The 12,337-nt window shown below is 41.7% G+C and overlaps 1 protein-coding gene across 1 annotated transcript in view; it reads left to right on the forward strand.

Moving 5' to 3' along the window:
- Positions 1-12,337, forward strand: part of SPEF2 (sperm flagellar 2) — a 154,019-nt gene that overhangs the window by 18,950 nt on the left and 122,732 nt on the right. The window contains exons 6-8 of the mRNA XM_061608391.1: positions 1,400-1,482; positions 9,181-9,382; positions 10,084-10,272. Coding sequence (XP_061464375.1) covers positions 1,400-1,482; positions 9,181-9,382; positions 10,084-10,272 — 474 coding nt within the window. The remainder of the gene's footprint in view (positions 1-1,399; positions 1,483-9,180; positions 9,383-10,083; positions 10,273-12,337) is intronic.

The raw sequence follows: 12,337 nt of genomic DNA on the forward strand, positions 1-12,337 counted from the left end.
TTGTGTAATTGGGTTTTTTATACTTGTAAACCACTTAGAAGTGTAACTTGGCATTAAGCAGTATATAAATTAATAACACAATAATAATAATAGAGGGAGGGTCAGCAGAAGGGACATCAGAGGTATGCCTCACTGGCCCCAAAGACATATGGGTAAGCCTGTTGTTCACTTTCTCCCTTATCTCTGTCTCTTCCCCGCTCAAAGGTAAGTAGGGTGTCAGTTTTACATGTTTTTACCCGTGATTTCATTCTATGTTTTTTTAAAAAAATGCTGTTGAAGTATATATTTTAATGTATATTTTCTCTCAAATATATATATTTGAATGCATATTTTGATACATTTTAAGTTGCTGGGTAATGAATCAAATTATTCAGAAAAACGCAACATTCACTGCACAAAATGCAATCTGAACATTAGTCTGAGAGGTCATAGATCAGGTCATTTTGCATAAGAATTTTTAAAAGATCCAATTCCTCAAACATCCTTATTAATCAAAAATGTTTTAAGGCAAACATGCAGGTTTGTGAGCCATCAAGCCAGGTGCAGCCCCTGTCAGCAGCTTGGCCAGTGTTTGACAAGCCCCTTTTTGTGCAGTCCTGGGCATGAGTTGAAATCGGGAGACTTATTGAAACCCTGGTGGACTGTGTTAGGCTTGTGCGGGCCTAGTTTTTAGGCCAGCAAATATCCTGAATGATGCAAGTGCTGTACTGTGGATTTATGCCACCAAATGCTTTGAACTTAATGTGGGATCTTTTAAGGAAAAGAGAGGAATTCCTGGCCTGGATGTGGCCCACAGGGGCCTCCCTATCCACCCCATCACCACAAGGCAGTTAGGCTTGGAAAAAAGCCTCTCATCAGCTCTAATAGGAGGCTTTCCCATAAGCCTAATTGTTGCATAGGGGGCATTTTTCAGGGAGGAGGGGTGTTGCAGATGAGCAGGGGAAAGTTAACCCTCTTCTTCCAGTGTACTGTGATCTTCATGAAGGTACCCGTCCTCCAGCAATTTAGCTTGGGGAAAAAAGCCCCAAGACCTTTTTCATACCTAATTGCTATGCTGGGGAGCAGGGTGTGGGGATGAATGGGGATGTGTTATGTGTGAGAATGAATGTGGGGTGGGATGAATGGGGGGTGTTATGTGTATATGTGAAAGAGAGTGGGTGGCCTGTCCACTTTATGCATTGTCCCTGCCCACTGCTGGCTTGGGGATCCTGTTAGGTTAGCCATGAGAGAATGGGAACCTTGGGCTGAAGAAGGTTCCCTAGCAGTGTTGTAAGGTCTTTGCCACCCTGGGCTCCTGTTGGGAGGAAGGCGATAGAAATCAAGTGCATAAATAAATAAATAAATAAATAAGGTCTTGAACAAAACGAAAGTGTTTCAAGTATGCTTGCTTGTTTTTTAGAACACATATGCAGAAATTAACAAGTTTGAAAAGCAGATGAAGAAAGAGAGCACTATGCCTACAGTCTCCAAACTCTCTGAGAGGTAATGTGTGGAATAAGTAACTTCTGGGTAAACAATTTCATTTTTTGCTGCACTGCGTGGAAACAGAAGCAAGTTAGAGGCTCCCAGTCTTGGAAGCTGCCAGTCACCCAGTTAATACGCATTCTTGCTTGTTGCTCATTTATTGTTTTTTTTTTCCTTTCTTCATTTAGAAGGGCAGATAAAATGTTGTTGTTGTTGTTGTTATTATTATTATTATTATTATTTGATTTATATCCCGCCCTTCCTCCCGGCAGGAGCCCAGGGCGGCACTTGAAGCTATTGTAGTGACATAAAGTGCTGCTTACCCCATACGCTGTCTTCTTTGTTTTAATTTTTCATTGGAAGTACCTTGTCTTGATTGCTGCTCTAAGACTTGCAGTTTATTAAAAGGTTACTAAAGTTTATTAAAGAACGATAAGGAGATTGCAGAGAAGCTAAATGAATTCTTTGCATCGGTCTTCACAGTGGAAGATATAGGGCAGATCCCTGAACCTGAACTAACATTTGCAGGAAGGGATTCTGAGGAACTGAGACAAATAGTGGTAATGAGAGAGGAAGTTCTAAGCTTAATGGACAATATAAAAACTGACAAATCACCGGGCCCGGATGGCATCCACCCGAGAGTTCTCAAAGAACTCAAAGGTGAAATTGCTGATCTGCTAACTAAAATATGTAACTTGTCCCTCGGGTCCTCCTCCGTGCCTGAGGACTGGAAAGTGGCAAATGTAACACCAATCTTCAAAAAGGGATCCAGAGGGGATCCCGGAAATTACAGGCCAGTTAGCTTAACTTCTGTCCCTGGAAAACTGGTAGAAAGTATTATTAAAGCTAGATTAACCAAGCACATAGAAGAACAAGCCTTGCTGAAGCAGAGCCAGCATGGCTTCTGCAAGGGAGAGTCCTGTCTCAGTAACCTATTAGAATTCTTTGAGAGTGTCAACAAGCATATAGATCGAGGTGATCCAGTGGACATAGTGTACTTAGACTTTCAAAAAGCGTTTGACAAGGTACCTCACCAAAGGCTTCTGAGGAAGCTTAGCAGTCATGGAATAAGAGGAGAGGTCCTCTTGTGGATAAGGAATTGGTTAAGAAGCAGAAAGCAGAGAGTAGGAATAAACGGACAGTTCTCCCAATGGAGGGCTGTAGAAAGTGGAGTCCCTCAAGGATCGGTATTGGGACCTGTACTTTTCAACTTGTTCATTAATGACCTAGAATTAGGAGTGAGCAGTGAAGTGGCCAAGTTTGCTGACGACACTAAATTGTTCAGGGTTGTTAAAACAAAAAGGGATTGCGAAGAGCTCCAAAAAGACCTCTCCAAACTGAGTGAATGGGTGGAAAAATGGCAAATGCAATTCAATATAAACAAGTGTAAAATTATGCATATTGGAGCAAAAAATCTGAATTTCACATATACGCTCATGGGGTCTGAACTGGCGGTGACCGACCAGGAGAGAGACCTCGGGGTTGTAGTGGACAGCACGATGAAAATGTCGACCCAGTGTGCGGCAGCTGTGAAAAAGGCAAATTCCATGCTAGGGATAATTAGGAAAGGTATTGAAAATAAAACAGCCGATATCATAATGCTGTTGTATAAATCTATGGTGCGGCCGCATTTGGAATACTGTGTACAGTTCTGGTCGCCTCATCTCAAAAAGGATATTATAGAGTTGGAAAAGGTTCAGAAGAGGGCAACCAGAATGATCAAGGGGATGGAGCGACTCCCTTACGAGGAAAGGTTGCAGCATTTGGGGCTTTTTAGTTTAGAGAAAAGGTGGGTCAGAGGAGACATGATAGAAGTGTATAAAATTATGCATGGCATTGAGAAAGTGGATAGAGAAAAGTTCTTCTCCCTCTCTCATAATACTAGAACTCGTGGACATTCAAAGAAGCTGAATGTTGGAAGATTCAGGACAGACAAAAGGAAGTACTTCTTTACTCAGCGCATAGTTAAACTATGGAATTTGCTCCCACAAGATGCAGTAATGGCCACCAGCTTGGATGGCTTTAAAAGAAGATTAGACAAATTCATGGAGGACAGGGCTATCAATGGCTACTAGCCATGATGGCTGTGCTCTGCCACCCTAGTCAGAGGCAGCATGCTTCTGAAAACCAGTTGCCGGAAGCCTCAGGAGGGGAGAGTGTTCTTGCACTCGGGTCCTGCTTGCGGGCTTCCCCCAGGCACCTGGTTGGCCACTGTGAGAACAGGATGCTGGACTAGATGGGCCACTGGCCTGATCCAGCAGGCTCTTCTTATGTTCTTATGTTCTTAATGTCTTTCCATATGCAGTTGGAGTCATAAATCCAGTTTAAAAATCTTGGTATATATTTCCACTCCAGAGTATCTAGCGATTTCCTAAAACAACTGTGGGACTTCAAAACAAAACTGTAGAACTTCAGAAGAAAACCGCTCCATCCACTTTCTCCACATCAGGCATAATTTTATACACCTCTGTCGTGTCTCCCCTTACTTCCCTGTTTTGTAAACTAAATATCCCAATTGTTGTAATCGTTCTCATAGGGCAGTTGTTCAACCCCCTTGATAATTTAGTTTGCTCTTTTCTGAACCTTTTCCATTTCAACAATATCCTTTTTTGAGGTGTGGTGACCAGAACTGTACACAGTATTCCAAGTGCAGTTGCACCATAGATTTGTATAATACGATTATGATACTGGCAATTTTATTTCCCAATGATCCCTAATGTGGATTTTGCTTTTCTTCACAACTGCTGCATACTGGATCATCATTTTCACTGAACTGTCCACTATGACCACAAGGTCTCGTTCCTGGTCAGTCATCACCAGTTCAGATTCGATTTATATGAAGTTAGGTGGTTTTTTGCCCTGATGCACATCACTTTACACTTGGTTGCTTACGGAATTGCATTTGTCATTTTACTGAACAATCACCCCATTTGGAGAGATCCTTTCAGAGCTCCCTGCAATCCTTTTTTCTTGTCACCCTGAACAATTTGTTGTCATGAGCAAAGTTAGCCACTTCACTGCTTTCCCCTTACTCCAGATCATTTATGAACAAATTAAAAACTGCAAGTCTCAATACCGATCCTTGGGGGACTCTAAAATCCCACCATTGCAAGAATAAACATTTATTCCTGCTCTCTGCTTCTTGTTTTTTAAGCAGTTACCAATCCATAAGTGGACCTGTCCATTTAGCTTTCTGAAAGTCTAAGTCTTCTCTACTGGACCACCCCATCCATACACTTACAGACATTCTCAAAGAACTCTAAAGGGTTAGATAAACAGGACTTGCCCTTACTAGTCAATGCTAGCCATGGTAGTTCTTCTTGAGCAAGACTTGTTCATCTTTATCCCTACTAATTCTGTCTTTAACAATGCTTTCAACCAGTTTTCCTGGAACAGACGTTAAAATAACCAGCTTGTAATTTCTTGGGGGACCTCTGCAATCCTTTTACAAAATTGGTGTTAGATTGACCACTTTTCTCAGGCATGGAGTCTGAACTTAGGGACAATTTTTTGTTAGAACATAAGAAGAGCCTGCTGGATCAGGCCAGCGGCCCATCTAGTGCAACACCCTGTTCCTACAATGACCAACCAGATGCTTACGAGAAGCCCACAAGCAGGACGTTTCAGCAATTTCACATTTAAGTTCTTTACAAACTCTCAAATGGATGTCATCTGGACCCAGTGATTTGTCGGTTTTTAATTTGGCCATAAAACTTAGAACTTCCTCTCTTGTCACCACTATTTATCTGTTCGTTAAACTCTCTTTCTGAGCAAGTTAGTTCAGACACAGGATCTGCATGTTCTGCAATGAAGGCAGATGCCAAGAATTCATTCAGTTTCTCTCCAATCTTCTTTTTCTTCCTTAGCACACCTTTGAGTCCCGTGTCACCCAAAGTCCCAACTACCCCCTAGCTGTTTTCCTGCTTCTAATATAGCTAATTTTAAAATTATTTTTGGTGTTTACATTTTTAGCGGTGTGCTCCTTGAATTTTTGTTTTGTGTCCCTTACTGTCTACTTGCATTTCTTTTAACAAAATTTGTGTTCCTTTTTTTTCTCATTTGGACAAGACTTCAATTTTTTGAAGGAAACCTTCTTGATTTCTAGCTTTCTTGAGTCTGCTTGTTAGCCATACTGGCATCCTCTTCACCTTGGTGGTAACATTCCTGATCTGTGGTATACATTCCAGCTGAGCTTCTGTTGTGGTTTTTAATAACTCCCAAGATTTCTGAAGAGATTTGGCTCTCTTGACTTTCCCTTTCAGCTTCTTTTTTACCAATCCCTTCATTTTTTTAGAAGTTTTCTCTTTTAAATGTGACTATATTAGACTATGCTGAAAATTGTCCACTTATGTTGAATTTAATAGTACTGTTCCCAATAGGTGTTTTTGAAACTACTGGCAACAGTACTGTTAAATTCAACATACATGTATGTGTATGCACTACTGAAGACTAAGTTGAGGGTCACAGCCCCTCTGGTCGATTCCATGAATAGGGCACCGTCATTTAGGATATCTAGAATGTTTACCTCTTTGCCATGATTGGAACACAAGTTTACCCAGTCTAAGTGAGGGTAATCGAAGCCACCCATTACTTCGATGTTTCCTTCTTCAGATGCCTCCTTGATTTCATTCTCCATCTGAAGTACCCTGGGCATTTTGATCAAGTGGCCAATAGTATGTTTCCAGGACTAAATTGCTGTGGGAGCGTGGTATCACCAGCCATAGTGCTTTTGAAGAGGAGTCAGTCCCTTTTGGGATTTCTAGCTCATTGGACTCTATGTCTTCTTTGATATATAGAGTGACACCTGCACCAGTGCACTCTTCCTTGTCCTTCCTGTAGAGTTTGCATTGAGAAATAAATCCTACAGGTTCTCCTCATTCCACCAAGTTTCCATTGTGCCCACCAACTGTATGCTCTCCTCCAAAACCAGTACTCCAGCTCACCAGTCTTGGCTCAGAGAGTTCTGACATAAACATATGAACACCTATTCACAGTGTCTCTTTCCAAATGTTTTTGGCTCATGTGTTTTACCCTACAATGCTTTGGCCACTTTGAATTTCTATAATGTTCCCCTGTACTTTCATTGCCTAGTTCTACCCCTCTTCCATTTGGAGACCCAGAAATATTATTGCCTTCATCCCTTAGGGATGATTTATCCTGAACTTGAACGCTTGTCGGTAATTGGCTTTTTCCCAGTGATAAGTTTTTAAAACGATGCTGTGCCAGTCAATTTTAAACACCAACAAACTGGTTCCATCCTGGTTCAAGAGCAGCAAATGGATCAGGAGGGAGCTATACTATCTACAAAATTTATTTATTTGCTACACTACTTACTTATTTATTTTAAAAAATGATGTCCCGCTTTTTACCATCTAGGCCAGCCTTTCCCAACTAGTGGGCCACCAGATGTTGTTGGACCGCAATTCCCATCTTTCCTGACCTTTGGCAATGCTGGCTGAGGCTGATGGGAGTTGTGGTCCAACAACATCTGATGGCCCAGTAGTTGGGAAAGGCTGATCTAGGCCTTTATACTGCCATTCAGTCATATTCCCAGGGCAGCTGACAAAAATAATCTAACCAATTAAAGGGTAAATACAAAAATAACCTAATCAACTAAAAACCACAAACTCATATCATAAAAGCAGCATGAACAGTCAAAGGGTTAAATTCCTTTTCCCCACCAACTCCTTGGATCCAATCTGGATCCAACAATCTCCTTTTGTTGTTTTTGTCAAACTTTCTCTGAGAAACCTCTTAGCACTTTTATAAACAAAAGGGGGAGACCCCAGGCTGTCAGATGTCCTAAAGCCTTTTGAGGAAGGGGGACTCATGTAAGTAAAAGTGCAAAAAAAAGAAGCAACGGCTTCATTTTTCTCCTCCTTTCTTTAAACCATTTCTTCCATCACAGCAAAGCAACTGTGGCACTCCTACAGCTCTCCGGGGGCTTCTCACCTCACCTTCTCACCCTGACATGGGCTGATGCTGGGAGGAAAGGTGGAATATAGGTAGATAGGTAGATAGGTAGATAGATAGATAGATAGATAGATAGATAGATAGATAGATAGATAGATAGATAGATAGATAGATAGATAGATAGATAGATAGATAGATAGATAAAGCAAGCCTTGCTCTGAGGAAGGACGCCACGTCAATGGCATAGCATCCTCCCTCACAGCAAGGCACTGTGGGACAATATGGCCCTGGAGAGGTATGAGATATGTAGGGGACTGATGCTGTGAAAATGGAAAGCCACTTTCTCAACTGCTCTTACTTACTTACTTACTTTTGTTGTTGTTATATGCCTTCAAGTCGATCACGACTTATGGCGACCTTATGAATCAGCGACCTCCAATAGCATGTGTTATAAACAACCCTGTTCAGATCTTGTAAGTTCAGGTCTGTGGCTTCCTTTATGGAATCAATCCATCTCTTGTTTGGCCTTCCTCTTTTTCTACTCCCTTCTGGTTTTCCCAGCATTATTGTCTTTTCTAATGAATTATGTCTTCTCATTATGTGTCCAAAGTGTGCTAACCTCAGTTTCATCATTTTAGCTTCTAGTGATAGTACTGGTTTAATTTGTTCTAACACCCAATTATTTGTCTTTTTCGCAGTCCATGGTATGCGCAAAGCTCTCCTCCAACACCACATTTCAAATGAGTTGATTTTTCTCTTATCCGCTTTTTTCACTGTCCAATTTACCCATTCATACATAGAGATCGGGAATACCATGGTGTGAATGATCCTGGCTTTAGTGTTCAGTGATACATCTTTGCATTTCAGGACCTTTTCTAGTTCTCTCACAGCTGCCCTCCCCAGTCCTAGCCTTCTTCTGATTTCTTGACTATTGTCTCAATTTTGGTTAATGACTGTGCCAAGGTATTGATAATCCCTGACAAGTTCAATGTCCTCATTGTCAACTTTAAAGTTACATAAATCTTCTGTTGTCATCACTTTAGTCTTCTTGACGTTCAGCTGTAGTCCTGCTTTTGTGCCTTCCTCTTTAACTTTCATCAGCATTCGTTTCAAATCATTACTGGTTTCTGCTAGTAGTATGGTATCTTCTGCATATCTTAAATTATTGATATTTCTCCTTCCAATTTTCACACCCTTCGTCTTGGCCCAATCCCACTTTCCATATATGTTCTGCATACAGATTAAACAAATAGGGTGATAAAATACACCCCTGTCTCACACTCTTTCCTATTGGGAACCAATCGGTTTCTCCATATTCTGTCCTTACGATAGCCTCTTGTGCAGAGTATAGGTTGCACATTACTTATGTTTCTCTGTAAAGCCAGTGGAGGCTAGTCCATTAAGGCAAGTGGATTACTGCCCCACCAAGCGTAGTCTACCTTCAGTCTACTGCCCTATCTGCCTACCTTACAACCAGGGTAAAGGATGGCACTGCCTCTCAGCCTCCCCCTTCTTTGTCTCAGTGCTGCCCTTGTAAAACTCAGCAGGGAGGCGGATGGGGACAAAACCAGAATTAGTTGGCTCCACCTGTCATTGACTCTGGCTTCTCTTAATGTTGGCCTTCCAGCCTTTCACCCTCCTGGTCTCAACAGCTTCCCCAGTGCAAAGCTCTATGTGGATTGACAGCACTGTAAAAATAATTGGTGGAAGTGGTAATAGTGTGATGGAATGGATGGGTGGCAGCTCCTTTTGCCACTTTTAAATACTTTTATAACACTGGATGCCCCTAAATTATTTTCTTAGCATGATGCATACAGTAATGCATGCACAAGAACTAAATGCTACAACCCCAGCAATCACTGAGCTCTTGAATACCTACTCGGATGATGAATATATCAGGAAAATTCAGAAACGTCTAGAGGAAGATTCCTTTGCTCGCGAACAACGGGAAAAAAGGCGTCGGAAGATGTTAAGAGAGCAATTGATAGCCCATGAAGCACAAGAAGTAAGTCAGATGTGTTGTTTTCTCTGATTTTTGGATTACATGTTGACAAAACTGCAGCGAATTACCAGTTTGTGCTAAGGTGCACAAAGATCATAGGTAGCTGTGTGGCCCATTAGAAAAATAATCCACAGTTGGGCATTTTCTTTATTAAGACCAACCAAAATAGTAAACAAGCTTTCTTCAGAACTCCTCATTAGGCTGGATGTTAAGCAAAATGGTAGGAAGAAAAAGCTGGCATGACATTTGAAGCCTGAAAAGATAGCAATTGTAACTGTTTTAACATTAAGTGCAGAACAAATTGTGCAGACTTAATTAGATTAGGTTTTATTAGGTGCTAAACAGACTTCATGTTGCACCAGGGGCAACTGGGATAAAGGAACAATTGTGGCTCATTCCTAATTTTTATTTTTAGACATAAAATCTAGCAGTTACTTTAATTTCTTTGTCCCAGCAATGCTTGATGAAGCCTGAAACCTGTTTAGCACTTAACAGAGGCTAATATAATGGGCGCTACAAACCTATGCATGTTGACTTGCAAGCAAGTCCCACTGACTTCAGTTGAGCTTACTCCCCACCTAAGTGAGTGTAGGCCCTACTATAGATTTTCAGTTTGTTCTTTCTTTTTTTAAAAATACCAAAGGCTGGAAATAGTTAATAGTAATAGTTACTATTGTAGAATTGTCTTTTTTATTTTATTTTAGGAGGCCTATAGAGAAGAGCAGCTCATCAACCGACTGATGAGACAGTCCCAGCAGGAGCGGAGGATTGCTGTACAACTTATGCATGTGCGGCATGAGAAAGAAGTGATGTGGCAGAACAGGATTTACAGAGAAAAACAGTTTGAGGAAAGACGGCTCAAAGAATTCCAAGAAGCTCTTGACAGAGAGGAAGTAAATAATCATTGTTTTCTCTTAAAAAAAAATCTGTTTGTTTTGTCTCTTATGGAAAGGAATATATTTATTTGCCTTCAGGTTGATTCCAAGGTGTATGGCTCCAGGGCTCCAGGTTGTTTCCAAAGAAACCCATGTAATCAGCAGAACAGAACCACACTGAAAAATGGCCAGAGATTGTTGGTGCTGGAAGGAAGCAGAAGGTTATCACACCCAGCTCCAAATGCCAACATCCCTTAGGTTTAGAGGGAACTTTATAAGACTGCCTTTTCCATTTTTGTTTTTTTACCCAAGCATGACCTGTTGTAGCATATGTGTGTACCAAGGTGGCATGTGGGGTGGCTCTGGTTGCATTCTAGTGCTACTTGCAAGCTCTGACAGTGTGGGGCACAGTAAATGTGAATGCCCGTGCCTCGCGCTGCCATGTGGAGTTTTGTCCCTTAATGAAAGACATGTAGAGGGCACGGTTCATTTGCAGAGTGCTTCTGGCAAGGCTGTGTGTGTGTGTGTTGGCTTCCCAGCCGTCATTGTGCAAACAAGCCCAACAGCCCAGGCCTCTCTCTGTTTGTTAATAAATTGACTGTCCTCTTGTCCCAGAACACTGCTCAGCCAATGCAGCACCTGCAGGGCTGCTACCATCGAGGGCTGGCGCGAGACACTGGGCTGCCTGACAGGCTCAGCCACCACCTCATTTCCTTCTCGCTCCCTTGTCCACCACCATACCCTTATCCCCCCCACTTGCCTGCTCCTTTCCTCCTCCTCCTCACTTCTCTTCTCCATCTCTTCCACCACTGCCGCCTCTGGTCGGCTGAAGGGCATGGTTTGGGGAAAATGGCCTCATGGTCCAAATTGGACCCCTTGTGGGGGGCATGACTAGCCGGAGTCTGGAGACTCCTCACCTGTGTTATAGAGGAAAGCAGACATTTCTCAATCTTCTTGGTTTAATTATATTATGAGAAATCCAGGTGTAATGGCATTATGCTCTCCATGTGGTGCTCTCCAGATACTAGGGTTAATACAATTTTTTTGGAGTCTGAGGGCACCCTGTTGGCGATCCCAGTCTAACTAATGGACTGGAATCTGCCTGTGGTACAGCCATTATTATAGGCCAACCTTCGGTCGGAAGGTATAAATGCACACCCTGACCACTAGAGGCCCCTATTGCACTATAACTGTCATGTACCAGAGAGGATTGCAACACTGGAGTGGCTTAAGAACAAAAAGGTGGATGTCCTACAATGGCCCAGTCAAAGTTCTGATCTCAATCCCATTGAGCACTTTGAAAATTGTGGTCCACAAGTGATGTCCAACCAATTTGAATGACCTGGAGTGAATCTGCCAAGAAGAATGGGCCAAAATCCCTCCGACACTGTTTGCAAAGCTGGTACATACTTACCTCAAAAGACTTAAAACTGTTATTGCAGCGAAAGGTGGCTCTACCAAATATTAATGTGTGGGGGTTGAATACCTAAGCAAGCAACATGTTTCAGTTTTTTATGTTTCTTATAAATATTTCCCAACGTAAAACCAATGTCACCTTACAATAACTGATTTTGAGTTTCAGTCTTTCAAAATAAAATATACTGAATGAAATTACAATGTACCATTTGTAATTCAGTAATATGAGAGCATTGGTCAGAGGTCTGATTAGTTTTACAAGGCACTGTAAAAGGAAGGACTTTCCTTAAATAAAATCAGCAAGAAAACTGATCTCAGGCTCTCTCAGTAGCCAGCCTTCCTGGCTTCCTATGGTTTAATTGAATCATAGGGAAAGATGTTATAAAATCAACTCTCCCCATGAAGGGTTTTTTTTCAGATCAGGAAGCACAAACAGCTGGAGAGGCTGCAGAGCACTTGTGACAAGTTTAAAGGAAAGAAAAAACTCATTCATCATCCTTGGTCATCTTGCATTGATGAAATAAGCTCATACCCACACCCACTGAAATTCTAAAGCATTCCCAAATTAGAACAGAAGCCTCTTTTGCAGAAGATGTGCAGAGGAAGTTATGTGAGATTACATGGGTTTGGATTGTGTAGTTGGGAAGGATCATGAAATCTGAATAAC

Source organism: Rhineura floridana, chromosome 1, assembly GCF_030035675.1.
Source record: "Rhineura floridana isolate rRhiFlo1 chromosome 1, rRhiFlo1.hap2, whole genome shotgun sequence".
NCBI lineage: Eukaryota > Metazoa > Chordata > Lepidosauria > Squamata > Rhineuridae > Rhineura > Rhineura floridana.